Below are 18,034 nucleotides of genomic sequence, written 5' to 3' on the forward strand. Positions count from 1 at the left end.
GTTATGTGTGGGAATGGCATTCGCGTTGTAACACATGCGTGGTAAAGGCATGCGTTGCAACGGAATGCGGTGTAAAATCATACAACCGTCTGACAGATAGAGAGTTGCTACTTAAACTATACTTGGAATACAAGTTATGTAATAAGATGATCCCATATATTTACAAAGAGAGTCCTCAGAACTGTCAGCTTTTTTCTGCTCAGTGATACAATGACTGATAAAGGGAGGTCTGGGTCAATGTGCAAGGGGCTATTGCAATATTTGTGGAGAAGTCAAATTCCTCGAGCACGAACACATTTGGATTAAGTAACAAATTTATATGTATATTGCACAAAGGTCCAATTTTGACTGGCAGGCACCAATGGAACAGCGCATCACCTTTCCTTGGGTCCAGGGATATATATATATATATATATATATATATATATATATATATATATATATACACACACACAAGTTACTTACCTTTGGTAACGATATATCTGGAAGAAACAGTAGTTAGTGTTAGATTCCGTACCTTAGAATATCCCCAGGCGTCAGACTGGGTCCGGAAAAATTTTCGTAGCAGTACCCCTGCGCGTCGGTAGGCGTCGACTGGGGCTCCGCGTCCTTCGTCGGCGCCAGGATGACATCGTCGGAGTACTTAGACGCCGCCCTTACGCGCTGACGTCAGTTCTTATACATAGCTTTTCCACGCCAGAAACGCAGAGCCATGATAAAAAACAACACTGGTGCCATGAAACTAGGGCCCTGAAAGGGGATGACCTTAACCCTAGATATCGGTTTGCAGAACGGGGAGGATGGGTGGGGCGGTAAGGAATCTAATATTAACTACTGTTTCTTACAGATATATCGTTACCGAAGGTAAGTAATTTGTACATCTGAAAGAAACAGGTTAGTATTAGATTCCTTACCTTAGAATAGATAACCCAGCAATACCAACCCCATTGGTGGGTCTGCGAACCAATGATTACACCAGAAAGTCCTGGAGAACGGAACGGCCGAAAAAGCCATCGTTCCGGACTTGGCTGTCCAGGCAGTAGTGTCTTGCAAACGTGTGCAGTGAGGCCCACGTAGCTGCCTGTCAGATGTCCCGCAAGGGGACACCCCGACTCAGGGCAGTAGTAGCCGCCGTGGCCCGAGTGGAATGGGCCCTCAGCCCAACAGGAGGCCAAGGAGTAGCATACCTTGATGCACAACACGACCCACCGAGAGATGGTCCGCTTGTGCACCGCCCGACCTTTCTTAGCGCCCACGTAACCAACAAAGAGTTGGTCATCCACCCGGAACTGGCGTGTACGATCCAAATAGAATGAGAGCGCACGTTTTGGGTCCAGACGGTGGAGCCTCTCTTTCTCTTTCAAGGGATGCGGAGGCGGAAAGAAGGTGGGCAAGGTAATGGACTGCCCGATGTGGAAGGCTGAGACTACCTTGGGCAGGAAAGAGGGTCGCGTCCGCAACACAACTTTGTCAGGATGGACAGAAAGTAAAGGAGGTTTAGAGGAAAGAGCCTGGAGCTCACTCACCCTCCTGGCAGAGGTGATGGCAACCAGGAATGCAGTCTTGAGAGTAAGGAGACGGAGAGGACAGTTATGAAGTGGCTCGAAAGTCAGAACAAGGTTCAAGTCCCACTTAGGCATCACGAAAGGAACAGGAGGAAACATATGAGTGATGCCCTTCAAAAACCTATTTACAACTGGGGACTTGAACAAAGAGGGCTGATCAGGGAGCTTTAAGAAGGCTGAAATAGCAGAGAGGTAGCCCTTGATAGTGCCCAGAGCAGAGCCCTGATGGGCAAGAGAGAGAAGAAAGAGGAGAACCTCTGAAAGAGGGGCAGAAAGAGGATCCACAGCCTTTGTTCCACCTGCAGGCATATGCAGATTTTGTGGAGGGACGCCTGGCTGCCAGAATCACATTACAGACTTCAGGAGGCAAGTCAAATGGCCTCAACTGCCGCTGCTCAATCTCCACGCATGTAAGTGGAGACTGGACAGGTTCGGGTTGAGGACCGTCCCCTGTTGCTGCGACAGAAGGTCCTCCTGAAGAGGCAGACGAATCGGGGTTCGACAGACATGCTGAGTAGCTCGGGATACCAGTATCTTCGTGCCCAGTCCGGAGCCACCAGGATAACTTGGGACCAGTCGCGTCTGATCTTCTTCAGCACTCTGGGCAGAAGTGGTATAGGTGGAAAGGCGTACAACAGACCGCAGCTCCACTCGCGACTAAAAACGTCTCAGAGCGAGTGCCGCCTTGGAAATTCCAACGCGCAGAACTGATGACATTGCGCGTTCTCTTCTGTGGCGAATAAATCTAACCAAGGCTCTCCCCACTGCTGAAAGAGGCCTTGCGCCACGTCCGAGTTCAGACGCCATTCGTGATCCATCATGCACCGACGGCTGAGTTTGTCCGCCCTGGCGTTCAGGGAACCTGCCAGGTGTTGAACCACCAGGGTCACGCCCTGATGTTCCAGCCACTGCCAGAGGCACAGAGCCTCGTGGCACAGGGTCCACGACCCTACCCCGCTCTGTTTGTTGCAGTACCACATGGCGGTGGTGTTGTCCGTGAACACCTGCGCTACGCTCCCCCGGACAGAGGGGAGGAATGCCTTCAGTGCAAGCCGGATCGCCCGCAGCTCCAGAAGGTTGATGTGGAGCCGGGACTCCGCCGGAGTCCAGAGGCCTCTGATCTCCGCCTCCCCCATGTGGCCCCCCCTACAGCCCTGGAGGGACGCGTCCATCACAACTACGTGCTCCGGTTGGGGTAGTGAGAGGGATCTGCCGCTGACCCAATCGCGGTCCGTGAGCCACCACTGCAACTGTCTTTCAGTGCCCTCCGAGATCAAGACATGGTCGGACAAGTTGCCCCGATGCTGGGCCCACTGAAACTTCAGGTCCTACTGCAGAGCCCGCATCCCCCAACTGGCGTGATGCACCAGAAGGATGCAGGAGGCCATCAGCCATAGGAGCCGCAGCGTCAACCTGACCGAGAGTCGGTATAACAGCTGAAAGATCGGATTCAGAGCCTAAATATCCCGAACCCGCTGTTCGGGAGGATACACCAGAAACTGCGCCGAGTTTAGAACCGCTCCGATGAAGAGGAGCTTCTGAGAGGGACACAGGTGCGACTTCAGCACATTGATGGAGAACCTCAGCAGGTGCAGGAGCTCGGCCGTAGTCTGGAAGTGGCTGACGACTGTCTGCGGTGAGAACGCCTTCAACAACCAGTCGTTGAGGTAGGGGAAGACTGAAACCCCTAACCTGTGCAGATGAGCTGCGACCACCGCCATCACTTTCGTGAACACCCGTGGGACGCTGGTAAGGCCGAAGGGGAGCACGGTAAACTGAAAGTGCTCGTGGCCTACTGTGAACCGCAGGTAACGCCGGTGTGCCGGCATGACGGGGATGTGAAAATAAGCGTCCTGCAAGTCCAATGCTACCATCATGTCTCCCGGGTCCAGGGCAGCTAAGACCTGAGCCAAAGTCAGCATCTTGAACTTCTCCTTCCGGAGGAAGCCGTTGACGTTCAGCAGTTCAAAGATAGGGCGCACGCCCCCTTTGCCCTTCTTGGGAACCAGAAAATAGTGGGAGTAACAACCACACCCTACTTCTGGCCCAGGAACGCGCTTGATGGCCCCCTTGGCCAAGAGGGCGGTAACTTCCTCTCGCAGAACATTCAAGTGATACCCCGACACGCAGTGGTACTGCGGTGGAATGGCTGGAGGGGTCGCCTCGAAGGGGAGGGAGTAGCCCCTTCGGACGATTTGCAGCACTCACCTGTCCGAAGAGATGTTGCGCCAGTGAAGGAGGTGATGGTGAATCCTGCCCCCAACTGGCGTCATGTGGGCCTGAAAGCTAGGACTAGGAAGACTTTGAGGCGGATGCTGCGGGCGTGGATGAGGACTGGCCTCTCCGTTGTCCCCAGGCACCGCCACGGAGGTTACCACGTCCGCCACCGTGCTGAATGTTAGTCTGCGGCATGTGGCTAGCAGGACATGTGGGGGTACCCCTTCCTTGGCCACGAAAGGAGCGAAAGGCAGCAGGTTGCTGGCGCGGGGTCGACAGGCCCAAAGACTTGGCCATAGCCCTGGAGTCCTTAAAGCGCTCAAGTGCACTGTCTGCCATGTCGCCAAAGAGGCGACGGCCATCAAACGGCATGTCCATAAGGGTGTTTTGGACATCAGCCGAAAAGCTGGCAGACCTCAGCCAGGCGTGGCGCCGAATCGCCACCGTCGTTGCCATTGCTCTACCTAGCGAGTCCGTTGTATCCAGTCCACGCCGGATAGAATACCGTGCCGCATCTCGACCCTCCGCTAGGGCTTGCGCCAGTTTAGTCCGGGCCTCCTCCGGACATTGTGGCAGCACGGCTGTGACCATGTCCCACAGAGAGTGGGTATAACGCCCAAGAGGCACGCGGTGTTAACAAACCGCAACCCCAAACTCAGTGAGGAGAACATTTTCTTGCCATACTGTTCGTACCTTTCGGATTCCCGATAGGGGGAGCCGTCGGGAATGCGGTCTGGGAGTTAGAGGCCTGGATGACCAGGCTCTCGGGGGTGGGGTGGGTGGACAGGAAGCAAGGGTTGCCCGGAGCCGGGTGGTGGCGTCTGGCCACGTTCCTATCTACAGGCGGACCTGTAGCGGGCCTGGACCAGGTGCCCAGAAGAACGTCAGATAAGGCCTCATTAAACGGCAGCAGAGGCTCCGAGGAGCTTGCCTGCGGTTTAAGGACCTCAGTGAGGAGGTTAGTCCTCACAGACGCGACGGGGTGTTTGAGGGATAAGGCCTTGGCCGCCCGCGTCAACACCACACTATAGGCAGCCCCCTCCTCCGTAGCCACGGTAGTGGGGGAGACAAAACCAGTGTCTAGCGAAGTGTCCAGACCACTGGCATCCCCAAGCTCACCTGCCCAGTCTTGGTAAGGCTGGCACTCATGTGCCAGAGGGTCCTCAGACCCCTCCCAATCCTCCTCGCCACCCATCTCCTGATACTCCGGGTCAAAGGATGGGGCCGGGTCATAGAAGTAAAAATCTCCTAGCGGCGTTGAATACGGCGCCGAACGTCGCAGCTCCGGCGCCGGACCCGAATCGAGGTAAGGACCGGGGACGGTGTCGTCCTGGGACGGCGCCGGGGGCGATACCCTGGGGGCCGACGCCGGCGAGGTCATAAGGTCGACCGGCAATGACCCGGATGCGGAGCCGGATCCGGCGGGGCCCTGCGGCGCCGGGGCCGAAGCACCCGACTGCGCCGGGGCCGAAGCACCCGGCCCGCTTGGGGACCCAGTCGGGCCGCTGGGCCCGAAGGCGCCGTGGAACCCGACGGAGGAGCGAGCGACATCATGGCCATGAGGAAGGCCTCGATCTCCTCCGGCGTCGTGCTCTGCCGAGGGACCGGCGGGTATGGAGCAGGCCGCGACGCCTGCGGCTCTGGCGGAGCCACGTGGGTGGTGTCATCTGAACCCCCGGTCGCGCGAGCGTCGGGGGGAGTCAGAAGAGCGATGTCGCCTCTTCGACTTCTTGTGCCTCTCACCTGAGGACTTGGAGCCCGAGGAATGATGTCGACTCCCGGAGCTATGACGACTATGGCCCTGCGACCGGTCCCTCGACCTCCTTCAGAACCGGGACCTCGAACGGCGCGGGCCGACTGCCGGAGCTCGAGGCGCTTGCAGGACCGCTCCTGCCTAGCCTTGAACGTCAAGGCCCGGCAGTCGGGGCACAACTTGTAGTTGTGGTCGGGCCCCAGGCAATGAAGGCACCGGCGATGGGGGTCGGTAACCGACATCAGTCGGCTGCAGTCGACGCAGGGTTTGAACCCAGGCATCCCTACCGGCACCGTCTGAGTCGGTCGACTCGAAAAACAGATCAAAAAGATCCAGAAGGTTTAGTCAAAAATTGACTTAAGGGTTCCACTTTCTCCGGACCTGCGCTTGCTGGCGCGGAAAAAAGAAGAACTGACGTCAGCGCGCGAGGGCGGCATCTAAGTACTCGGACGACGTCATCCCGGCGCCAACGAAGCAGACGATGGACGCGGAGCCGCAGACGACGCCTACCGACGAGCAGGGGTACTGCTACGTAAAATTTTCCAGATCCAGTCTGACGCCTGGGGATATTCTAAGGTAAGGAATCTAATACTAACCTGTTTCTTTCAGATATATAAATATATATACACACACGCACACATACATATATATGTATAGACACACACACATATATATATATATATATATATATACACAGACACATACATATATACACAGACACACATACATATATACACAGACACAAATACATATACACACACTATATATATACACACACACACATACAAATACACACACACACATACAAATACACACACACACATTTCGACAGCAGCCTTACTAAGGAAACCCATTACACCCAAGAGTAATAGGTCTGTCTATACAATTCACAAAAAGTGTAAAATGTTGGTGGGCTGTGAGGAAGGTTTTCAAGGGAATGGTAAATCTTTAACGTGTTTTTTCCCAATGCTACAGATTCACTTTTCAAATTCTGACGGAGTGATCTGTTAGATGATATCTACAAGAGGCTGGGTGTGACATTGAAGCCTCCTCACCGAGTGAATGGACTAATGTCTTATAGGTAGTGGAATTACTATATATTTGTGCAAAGCATGTATTTTGATTGGAAGGAGTTTACATATTTGTATTGTTTGTGATTAATTATAAAATCTGATTGGTATAAACCAGAGTAATATAAAATTATACTACAGCTACTGAAAAATGTATTGTACTGAAGGAAATCCTCTCACCTTTACAATATATATTTGCTACTAATAAACACTTAAAGTGGAACACGAAGACATGCATAAAGGCACACACAAACAATGAAACTACAATAGCCAATACATATTTGTATAGTTATTAACATTACCTTGGTGCATGATTGACAAGTGGCTGTGGTTTATATTTCGGAAAATTGTAGTTTTTAAATTCATCATTTGAAGTAATTCCCGTCCAGGTTTCTTCAGATGGAGTTCCTGAAAGAAATAAACAAACATAAATTTAAAAAATCTGAAGTTGGAAAAACTGCACAAAAACACAGCATATTCAACGAACGCGTGGAAAAGTGAAAAACTGATTACATAAACTACTCCTGACTAAAAAAATATTACTATAATTGTTGTTCATCTTATCACTTTGTGACTAATCTTATTTGGATATATCATTGATTCCTTATTAATCATTTAATATTATCATCACTAGAACTACACTCTTATCTTAAAAATGTAACAGTTTCACTTTGCAAGTTAAAAGTGACATTTCATTGTATAAGTCCGCAGTCTGTGAAATCTCTTTCTTGTTTCAGCATTAGTGTCAGTGTGGTGGATTACTTTAACAGTATGCTGAATCATCTCCAAAAACCTGGGTATTTTGTTTCAATATATATATTTTTTTTGCGGAGTAACAACAAACACGCTATACAGCCCTACCTACTGTATGTTGGAGCTGAAGCAACTCAGAGGCGGTATGTTGCCCCTCTGTTGCTTCATTATGTGGGAGGCTCCACCTCTACGATTTGTAGAGCTCTCAGGGTCCTTGGGCATCTAAGTTCTCAAAAAGTCTAATGAGAGATGATCCATGACTGTGCAACATATGGACGAGAAGGCCGTCTAAGCTCCCCAAAATGACTATGAACGCTTTAACTTAACACAGATGCACCACACCCTACCATACAAGTCTTGCATGTTGGAATCAAGGCATAGTCAACACAGCCTGTTTGGTCTCATAATAGAGATGTCAAGGAAGTACTGAGCTTCCTATGTTCCCATATTACTTCTGGCATCCACATGGAATTAATACTCTGGGCAGTCCTTCGAATATTAGTTTTAACAACAGCTTCAAAGTCCTGGGCTATCCCCTCCAAGTACTTACCGCAGGTGAGGGCAGACTCACTGTATATGAATCAGCATGCTCAAGAGTCCACCAACTAACCAGCTCCGGTCTGTTCTTTTGGGATCTTTCGGCATTGACTGCCATCTGAGTTGCTGTCTCCAAGTCATCAGTGTGGAGATTTTCCTGTACGTATTGCACTGAATTGCCTCCCACTGCCTGTCAGCGAATGAGTGCCCTAGTTTGCCTTACATTTACATTGGTGGTACCCTCATGTCTGGTTCACACTTTTGAAGCAATATACAACCGAGTCACCTCCCACCGTAGCATATCCACCAAGGTCTCGTCCAAAAAGCAATGATGGCTCTCAATCTTACCCTTGAACCATTCCAGCAGGTAGCAGAGGTCGGGTGCTTTGTAATTAAGTCCCTCCTTGCAGACATTCAAGATCTCCTAGACCCCCTCAATGAAGTTGTAACAGGTATTTTGAATTTTACCCAAATGTTTGTGCTTAATTGTCAGGGGAATAACATTAAATAAAAACACTTTTCTAACACTTTTGGCTCAAAGACTGCAGGAGATGGGCATTCGGGGCATGGCCCTGGCCTGGCTGAAGTCTTTCCTCAATAATCGTTCACAGAAGAGAGTTTTGCAACCCTATCAGTCTGAACCTAAACATCTTTGGTGCGGAGTCCCTCAGGGTTCAGCATTGAGTCCACTTCTATTCAATCTTTATCTGGCTCCGCTGTTCTCGTTGCTAGCTAACTAGGGGGGTGTGAAGGCGGTTTCATATGCCAACAACTCCCAGCTGTTTTTTTTCTTTAAAAGGGCAGACTGACGATATCTTCAAGATCTTCAAGGGCTGTTTGAAAGACATTGCGTTGTGGATGAACAATAATAAACTCAAACTCAACGCTGGAAAAACGGAGGTGATGTTTTTCGGGAAGGAGCCGCCTCCAGCCCCAGATATCTGGTGGCTGTCGGAAATGGGACCACCCCCTGTCCCAGCAGCTACTATAAAAAATCCAGGCGTGAAGTAGGAGGTAGATCTCTCATTATCGGCTTAAATACGGCAGGTGACAGCCACCTGTTTCAGCAAATTGAGAAAGTTGAGGACATTTCTGCACCTGCTACCAGAAGATACAGCAAAATCATAGTCCACGCCACAGCGACATCTAGGCTTGACTATGAAAATGGCCTCTATATGGGTTTGCCAAAGTACCTAATTAGACGACTGTACATGGTCCAAAATGCGGCTGCGAGACTGATTAGACGTGTTCCATTCAGTTATCATGTCTCTCCGCATAAAAAAGAGCTCAATTGGCTACCGGTGGCAAAAATAATTGAATTCACGGCTCTGACTATAGCATTCGAGCTATGCATGGTACCTGCCCCAGCTACCTAAAACAAAGGTTACGCTGCTATAAGCAAACTCGCTCACTTAGGTCCAATTCACAAAAGCTGCTCTGTACCCTGTGCTTTACGAAGGCTCGCCTAAGAGGCAGGTCCTTTACGGTCGGGGCAGCCAAATTGTGGAACTACCTGCCAAGCAACCTCTTTCATTTGGATTCAGAGCCTCTCTTTAAGAAATAAGTTAAGACCTGGCTCTTTAGGGCAGAAAAGTGGTTTAGGGTTTTTGCTCTGAGCTTTTTGTCGGCTAACTGCCTACTGCTAGAGTGCCGGGACACCTCTGATTGAGGTACCGGTTTGTTCTTTATAAATTTCGGTATTTTAAATATCATTATCTTAATTGTGGCTAACTGTCCAAAGTAAGAAAGGCCAACATATGAGGTCTGGTTCTTGTATGAGTGGGTGAAATCTGTCCTGCTACAAGTCTGGTTACAAGGATGCTAACTGGACTCCCATGTATGCAATAGAGAATAAGTCGATCTAAAAAGGAAGGGTTGACAGGAGCCAAGCCAATATGTTGAGACCAAGTGCTTGTTCAATTTGAATCCCTAAACCACACAAAAACAGTGAAGCTTGTTTAGTGTGGGTTGCAGGGAGATAACTGGGCCCAACAGTGAGATCATAATGTTATCCACAAAGAGGGAGAGTATAAACACATCAATTCCTAACTTTACTACTGTGATCCCTCTCTTTGAGAGGATGTTTTGTGCCAAGGCCTCCAAGTATAGAACAAACCTTAGGAAGAGGTGGAGGAGAAGCTGGGGAGGGTCAACAGCATTCCTGTGGAATTCCCTTTGTTCTAAGCCCTTAGGGAGTATCTCCCACTTATACAGATGTGGGGCATCAGGTGACAAATATCTCACCAGTGCCAGGTCAATGAAACATGGCTCAGAGCCTCTCAAGGTCACTTTGGGAAAGTTCTAGTCCACCCTGAAAAAGGCCTTCAATGCATCTAGAGTTAGTAGTATCTCACTTCTAACCTGCTTGTTGCACAGGTCAATTAGGTGTGCTCCCTTCTTGATATTTTCTTTCATCTGTCCCTTTTGTATAAAGCCTGACTGACTGGGATGCACTCATTTGATCATTAAGTCACTCAAGCTAGTGGCCGGTATTTGCATTCATCAGGATCTTCACATTGATGTTTAGAAGATTAATAGGACAATATGAGCCACAGTTCTATGGGTCTCACTTGAGTGTGAGTATAAATGAAGTCCACCATGGGTGAGTGATGATTCCACGCTCATAACTGTAAAGTTCTGTCAAGATACTGAGCTGGCCAGACCAAAGGGTTTTGCACAAAGCTGGGAGGTCCCACCCGGCACATGACCTTTATGTGGATGAAAGCTTTAATAACTTTGTTTTGCATATTGGGGAAATCTAGAGTTTCCCTATCTGCAGATGAGGCCTGTATAGGTCTGCTTTGGCTACTTAGTCTGCCATGTCAGTTTGGTCCAATACCCTTTTCTAATATAACGTCTAGTAATATTGATGCAAATCCCTGCCTAAATTGGCCCCCCACACTCACATAAAAGTGTGCCTGCCTGCCCCTTTACTCTGCTGATGGAAGTAGCCCCCCTTTGATACATCCTGTCTTGTACTTCTGCTTATTTTTTGCCAGGGAATATTCTGCTTTATTAAGTTTTATGAGTTGGACTTGACCCCTAATTGCCAACAATTTAAAAAAAAATATTTATTAGGTTGCACAGTAAGAAAAAACATGTCATGCATTACAAGTAAACAATAAATACCAACCCTTTCAATGTGTATGTCTCTAAGCATCCACGTGCAACTGTTCACTTGAAGTAAATATGGCAAAATCTTTTTTTTTGCTTTTTATAACAAACAGTGGTCACAGCAGATTATACAATGCGAGCTTCAGACACAATTCTGATCTCCTCTAAGACAATTAATTTGCCAGGCTAGTCAGTGAGAACCAACACTGATATCCGCGCAACCTTTAATTAGATTACCTAACATTACCCTGAGTCCTCCACATCAGCAGGAAGCGGACTTGCATTCAGAAGAGCCTGCCCAGCTAGGTACGTTTGGTACAGACCCCAGAAGTTCTTAAGTTGGCTAAGAGGGGGAAGCAGTTCACTATACAGTTCCGAGTGCGTGTTACAATACAGCATGTCACGCGACCACTCTTACATTGTAGGAGTAGGACCTTGCGCCCAGAACATGGCTAATCTACGCTTAGCAATAAGCATACCCATTTCAACTAATCGCCTAAGTCCCTTCTTAATTCTCTTAGAGTACCCCAGCAGAGCTATAATCGGGTCAGGGTGCAGCGGCGCCTCTATAATTTCGCAAACCGTCTGAAACACCTTTTCCCAGAACTTAGCAATTAACGGACAAGTCCAAGCCACAAGCCAAAGTCCGCCGGACACGCCCTGCATCTTTCACATCAGCTGACTCGCGCAGCTCATATTTAAATAGCCGCTCTGGGGTGTAGTAGACTCTCTGCAAGTTTTTCAAATGAATTAGGCGGTGCTGACCATTTAGGGACACATGAGGTGTTGCCTCGCAGCAGTACTTCCAAGTGTTGTCGTCAATATTTATACCCAGGTCCTTTTGCCACTCCAGTCTAGACTTTGTGTAGAAGTGTTTACGATAAACCTGTGCTATTCCATAGAATCTAGACACTAACTTGACAGGTGTTTCTGCCTGAAGTATAAGTGTAAGCGGGGTAACCTCAGGGGGTCCCTTCGATGTCTTCGCCAATAATCCTGCACAGGGCGTGTCTCACCCGGTGATACTGAAACTGTACTAATGGAGTGGGAGAAGCACCCTCCGGTATTGCCTCATTCCACGCTCTCCCATCCAAAAAGAGGTTGCATACCACTTCGATATTCAAAGCCTGCAATGCCCTTGTCACTGCTCGGTCTCCACTCACCTGGAGCCAGGAGCACCATTCCAATGGAGTAAGTGGGGAGAACAGAAGGTTACAGTCCTGTATTTTAACCAAGGCCCGCCATACGTGGATCATAGAACTTATGGAATCAAAAATTCCCGTTCGGCGATCTGGGGGATGAAACAAACTAGTAGGTAGGTCAGAAGGAGTGACTGCCACCCTCTCAATGTGTAAATTTGGTGGGTCTTGTGTCTGGTGTATCCAGTGGAGCGCATGTGTGCTCTGTGCAACCCGGTTATACAAGTCGAAATCCGGGACTCCCAGCCCTCCCAAATAGTAAGGAAGAGTAAAGACCTTCCACTGCACCCTTGGTTGTTTGCCCGCCCAAGCCAGTTTAGTTAGAATAGTAGTGATAGTTTTAAAAAAGTGAGCTGGGAGAACCATCAGAATGTTTAAAAATAAGAATAGAAACCTCGGAGGTATCACCATCTTCATTAACTGGAGCAGTAATCATATCCCCGTGTGGATTCTATCAGTGGGCGGATCATAGAGAACGGCGATCAACTTTAAAAAGACCCCGCCCACCCCCATCCTTTCCAATACAGTTTGCATAAGTGACCATTCGAATGCTTTTTCAGCGTCTAAAAATACCGTCATGGCCCTAACTTCAGGGTTAACATGTTGGAGTGCCCCCCAAAAAATACGCAAGTTGTACGTTAGGTTGCAGCCCGGGACAAACTCTGCCTGCCCTGTACTAGCCAAATGTGGAACCAAAGGAGCTAAATGATTAGCCAGTATTTTCGATTAAAATTTTGATATTGACGTTGAGCAGGGACAAAGAACGGTAAGAGGAACATTCCTCAAGGGGTTTACCAGGCTTGGGTATGGTGACTATCATGGCTTCGCACATTGTAGGGGAAAATCGCCCTGTTTTGTAAAGTTCTTCAAAGAGTGTGACTAAGTGTGGGGTCAGGAGGTCCTTGAACTCTTTATAGAAGGTTACTGTTAAGCCATCTTGCCCCGGAGCGCTGCCGGAACGCATATGGCGCAATGTATTTCCTAGGCTTCTAGCGATCGTATCAGGTATTTCTGTTGATCATTTGTAAGCCAGGGTAACTTAATATGTTCTCAATAATTATGAATATCGCTATTGTTTGCCTGAGAGCAGTAGCGATATAGGTTTTCATAGTACTGCCTAAACCGTTTGGCAATGTCTACAGGCTCCATTAGTAGCTCACCCTCCTCTGACTATAGCGGCAATCATAGATGCCTCCCTCTTCCTCCTCAACAAATATGCAAGCGTGGTTCCTGGCTGTTCTCCCTCCCAGACACTTGTAGCTGTAGCATATTTCCCAATGTTCTGGACCTCGCTGTCAGCTGCTTCCTGATAGTCAGCAAGTGTTTTCTGCAGTTCTTCATTCCCTGCTATGGCCCCATCCCAACACAATGTTGTCTCTAGTTCAATCAAGCGTTTTTCTAAATATTCAAGTCTACTCCTAATGGCTCGAAGCACCCCAGAATGTTTGGATATGGTAATACCTCTAATATATACCTTGAATGCTTCCCAGAATGTAGAAAAATGTGCAATCGATTCTATATTATGTGCGAAAAATTCTTCAATGGCCTCAGCCATCTCAGCTTCGAAAGCGGAAACTACCAACCAGTATGGGGGGAAACTTCTAAGTAAACGGAGCAGGTTGTTTCTGTGGGCTCCACAGATCTAAGAGTATAGGAGCATGATCGAACAGGGTACCTTACAATCTCTAACATCAGCATACATTGCCCGAGACAGTAACCAATAATCAGTTTGCGTGTGTAAAGCATGTGAAGCTGAATAGTATGTGTAACCACCCACCCCTGGGAACCTTGTCCTACACACATCCACCACATTGAGTCTTACTGTTGTGTCCCTAATGAGTTTGGCAGTGGCAGAAAGTCGGCCCTCAGGTCCCCCCGACTGGTCCAAAGCTGGGTCTAGGAAACAGTTGAAATCGCCCCCAACTAACAACTAAATAGCTGTGTCAACACCTGGGACTGTAAATAGGGAACGGTGGAACAGTGGATTATTGTAATTGGGACCATTTATATTGATAACCAGTAAATCTAGTCTCTTCCCCCTACACTTGGAAATAGTGTATCTCTCCTCAACATTCGTCGTAACCGGATCAAGTTTAAATCCTGATCTAGGGTTTACCCACGTGAGCACCCCTCTAGCATGGGAAGTAAACCTGATGCGTGAAACAGACCTTGAAACACTTTCTGCGACAACATTGGGCTATCGTGGGCAGATGACTTTCTTGCAGCAGGGTTATATCAACTGAGTGTCGTTTAAGATTGGCAATGACCTTTCGTACCTTGCGGTGATTGTTTAAGCCTAGGACATTCTGTAGGAGAGTAGGGTCTGCAATCCTATGATCACCCAGATTTTTTGCTTTTGTTTCACTGGTTTACGACTTTCTCTGGCTGTGGGCCTGCTAATCAGACCCACAGCCTGGCTGTTCTCTTTCTAAATTACGACATGTACCCTAGGTGCATTTACCAATTGGTACTGGGCCACCTTATCAGACACTGTAACTCAGGGCATAGGTGTACCCAGGGCCGCCAGGGGCTGCAGCATGTATTATGCCACCCCTGGCTGGCCTCCTAAATTTGACACAACTGGCTGCATGACAGCTGGGGCGAAGTCGTGTAATCACACTTTGCTTTAGATATAGTAGCCCTATATCTAACCATACAATGGACACCCGAGTTCCTATCAGTCACTCCTATGGCAGGCCTTGACAATCCTGAAGGCAGAGTGCATGGGCTCGTGTGAACTAGGCTCTGGCCCGAGCCGAGCCCGGTTGCAGCTTGCGGAACCAAGACCCAATGGCTGTTCCATGGTAACGCGTACCACATCGGTAACTTCGGTGTCGCGTTATCAAAACATGTCGAGTAAGGTGTCATACGAATCGGGATGCTGCCCTCTCACCAACTCTGGCGACGAGGTTAGCATTCCGCCCTTCTAGAGGGACACGACATGTACGTAACTGTGAACCCCGGTTAAAGTTAACTAAAGCCTCAGCTCCACAAAATGGATGCTGCCACCACAGACACGAGTCTGACCTCCTGCTGCTGGGAGTCCTTCCAGCGAGGAGCACTTGGACAAAGGGTTTCCTGTCGAGGGCGGTGTTCGCACCGTCCCAGACAGGGTTTGTGTATTCTGGGTAGGTAGGGCTTTTGCGAGAAGGTGACTGCGGAGTGGCACCCCGGTGCTCACTACGCATCTGCCGGTCAGAACAAGTTCCAGGGGCGCCAGCCCTGGCCTGGGGAAAGTCCGGCAGGGGAGAGGGGTGTAACTACCCCCCTTCCTGGTCCCACCCTTAGGGCAGGACCTAGTCATGTACCCACCCCTTTCTTTAGAATAAAGGCCGGAGCGGGGACCCTTCCAAATTAGATCATCTTTGAATCAAGAACTACTTTCTACGAAAGGACACTCAAGACTCTTCTCAAGATTTCTCCCTTGTGTCTAAGGAGTAGTCACCCTGCATCAGCGGGCACCATCTAAGAACTCTGCGGTTTGCTGCAAGTCCTTCCTCAAGGATCCGACGGCCCAGCTCGACGAGAACCGGCTTCCCTGGCACCTCTGACCTCTACCCACGTCATCAGCTCAGCTGTGATCTGTGGGTGCGACGAGACCTCGAGGGACCGGCCATCATCAGAACCTGCACGCTCTTAACCAGCACGACCATCGAAGCAATTCTCTGGTGAGTGCTCTGGGGTCCGAGAAGCCCCGACCCTGAGCCGCTCCAGCACCGAAGTGCAGTCTCCCAGCATCTCCACGATCTGCGTGGGGCCCTTCTGCTCGCTGCTCAGCACGTTGTCTGGTCACTAGCCGCTGGCTTGTGCCCTTCTGTGACGACATCCGACAATCAACACTGCTGGTCTGGTTGCTCCAGACTGGCCCTTGCTTCAATCTTTGCGAGAAGCACCCCGGGCCCTCCTGGTCCACTCAAGACGCCATCTTAGGCCCACCACGTGGCCCTGAGATCTGCCAAGGCTTGTTGCCCCATCCTGGGCCCAGCGACGCCGACAGCATCATCCTTCGTGGGACAGCTCGCACCTCCACCGTGGTCGCCGACAACGCCTCCTGGTCCGTGAGACTGCAGAGCCTAGCGTCGCCCACTCGCCTGGTCGAGGTGACGGCCAACCGGTGCCCTCCTGGTACCCTCTGACTACTGGCTAGTAGTACGAACTTGGTCCCCTCTGCTTTCAGGTATCAACGATCTCTGATCCAGGCTTGGATCTCTACGAACTATTCATCACTGGTCGCCGGCCAGCAACTCTTTTTCTTCCGGCTCCTGGCTCGTCAGCGAAGACCCCGACGCCTGTAAGACTTGTGCAGCCGCAGCCCTCGTGGCTAGGTAACTCGGCATTTCGGTGCCTGCATAGCCTCTTTACTCTAGGGTCCTGAGTCCCTCGCTTCCGACTTGCCTTATCGGGTCCGCCCGAGACCTTAAACTTACCGTGTCCCCGGACACTTGTTTTAATTGTGCACTTGAAGTATTTTCCTAAGAGATTTGGTTTGTGCTTAGTACCCTGTCCTCATAAAGAGCACAGGGCTGTTGTGATTCTTAATAAATATCCTGTTTATTTTCATAACACTTGTGTGGTGTCCTTTCACTTGGTGTTCAAGGGGTACATGTGTGGTAAACAGCTGGCTTAACACGCCCTCTCGAGTCTTTAGCCTTAGACTGCTCGTATCCACGCTACTAGGATAGCTGGTCTTTAGGTTGACTTACAACCAATCATCATAAGGGTCGTTTGGAACGATACATAGCGGTCGCTAGAATAGCGAAAGCTGCATATCGGGCCAACTTCTCACACATTCCATGTTAAGAATCTACTAATCTGACCTAGCTGCTGTGTCACCCCAGGGAAAAATAAGAAGCGATTTGGAGCAAAATAGAATTTACACGTTCCTCCCTAGCAAACTGGTTAAAGTAATTGAAGCGCACCTCATATACCTTTCTTCCACTGTGACTTAACGAAAAATACCCAACAAGCCCCCTCCACCCCTACCCATGTTGTGCCAACCCCCACTTGACGCAATCGGTTGTCCCCCTCCCACACAACTCAAACAAAAATGGCATAACGCCATCTGGTGGAACACACACAGGGGCAGATGTTGCCTCTCCACTAGCGTACTCCCGGTCGCGGCCAAGAGTACAAAACCGCATTGTGGAAACTATTATGGCAGTTTGTTGTAGCACCCTAATTAAGCACACCCTCCCAGGTCACATGGGAATAAGAAGCTAAAGGGCCTCCTTGCACGGCTCTACGTCTGTATTTTGGCCTTAAGGCCACTGAGCATCATCAACATCCAACTAATGCTTTGCGAAGCTCTCTCAGATCACAAGGTGTTAAGCTGTACTTCAAGGTCTGAAGCGCTACCCTCTGCTTCTAGGCCGAAGTTCTACAATGATCTCGTTGCCAGAATATACCCTCCTTCGGCCCAGCTAGTGTTCGCCCTAAGGGGGTACTCAGACATCGTGCACCTAACCATACCTTTTGACAGAATAATGTAGACTAATAGAGAGAGTCTGGCTTTTGAGCAATAACAAAGGACAGTGCACTAGAACACCTAAATTGAGTTATACTCTACAGTTAGAGCTGCAACATTCACATATAAAAAAACCCTAATCCTAATCGCACAGCTCTTGCATTTACATGTGGTGTTACTGAAAGCCAGGCCTGTGGCGTACATTTAGTCGTTTTCATCTAGAGTCCCTCCCTCTGCCCCCTGCAAACTATTCGGAGCAGCCCCAAATTGCTGTTCATTGGTATAGTCCTTGAGCGCTTTCCGCAGAGACTTAGGGTCCTGATAGATCTTGCATACACCATTCACAGTAACTTGCAGACGTG

At 49.3% G+C, this 18,034-nt stretch overlaps 1 protein-coding gene across 2 annotated transcripts in view; it reads right to left on the reverse strand.

Moving 5' to 3' along the window:
- CDK17 (cyclin dependent kinase 17) overlaps window positions 1–18,034 on the reverse strand; it is a 574,256-nt gene that overhangs the window by 35,030 nt on the left and 521,192 nt on the right. For both annotated transcript variants that reach the window (XM_086918156.1, XM_086918151.1), the window contains exon 14: window positions 6,908–7,013. In XM_086918156.1, the coding sequence (XP_086774282.1) occupies window positions 6,908–7,013 (106 nt within the window). The remainder of the gene's footprint in view (window positions 1–6,907; window positions 7,014–18,034) is intronic.

This window comes from Lissotriton vulgaris, chromosome 1_1 (genome assembly GCF_964263255.1).
Source record: "Lissotriton vulgaris chromosome 1_1, aLisVul1.2, whole genome shotgun sequence".
NCBI lineage: Eukaryota > Metazoa > Chordata > Amphibia > Caudata > Salamandridae > Lissotriton > Lissotriton vulgaris.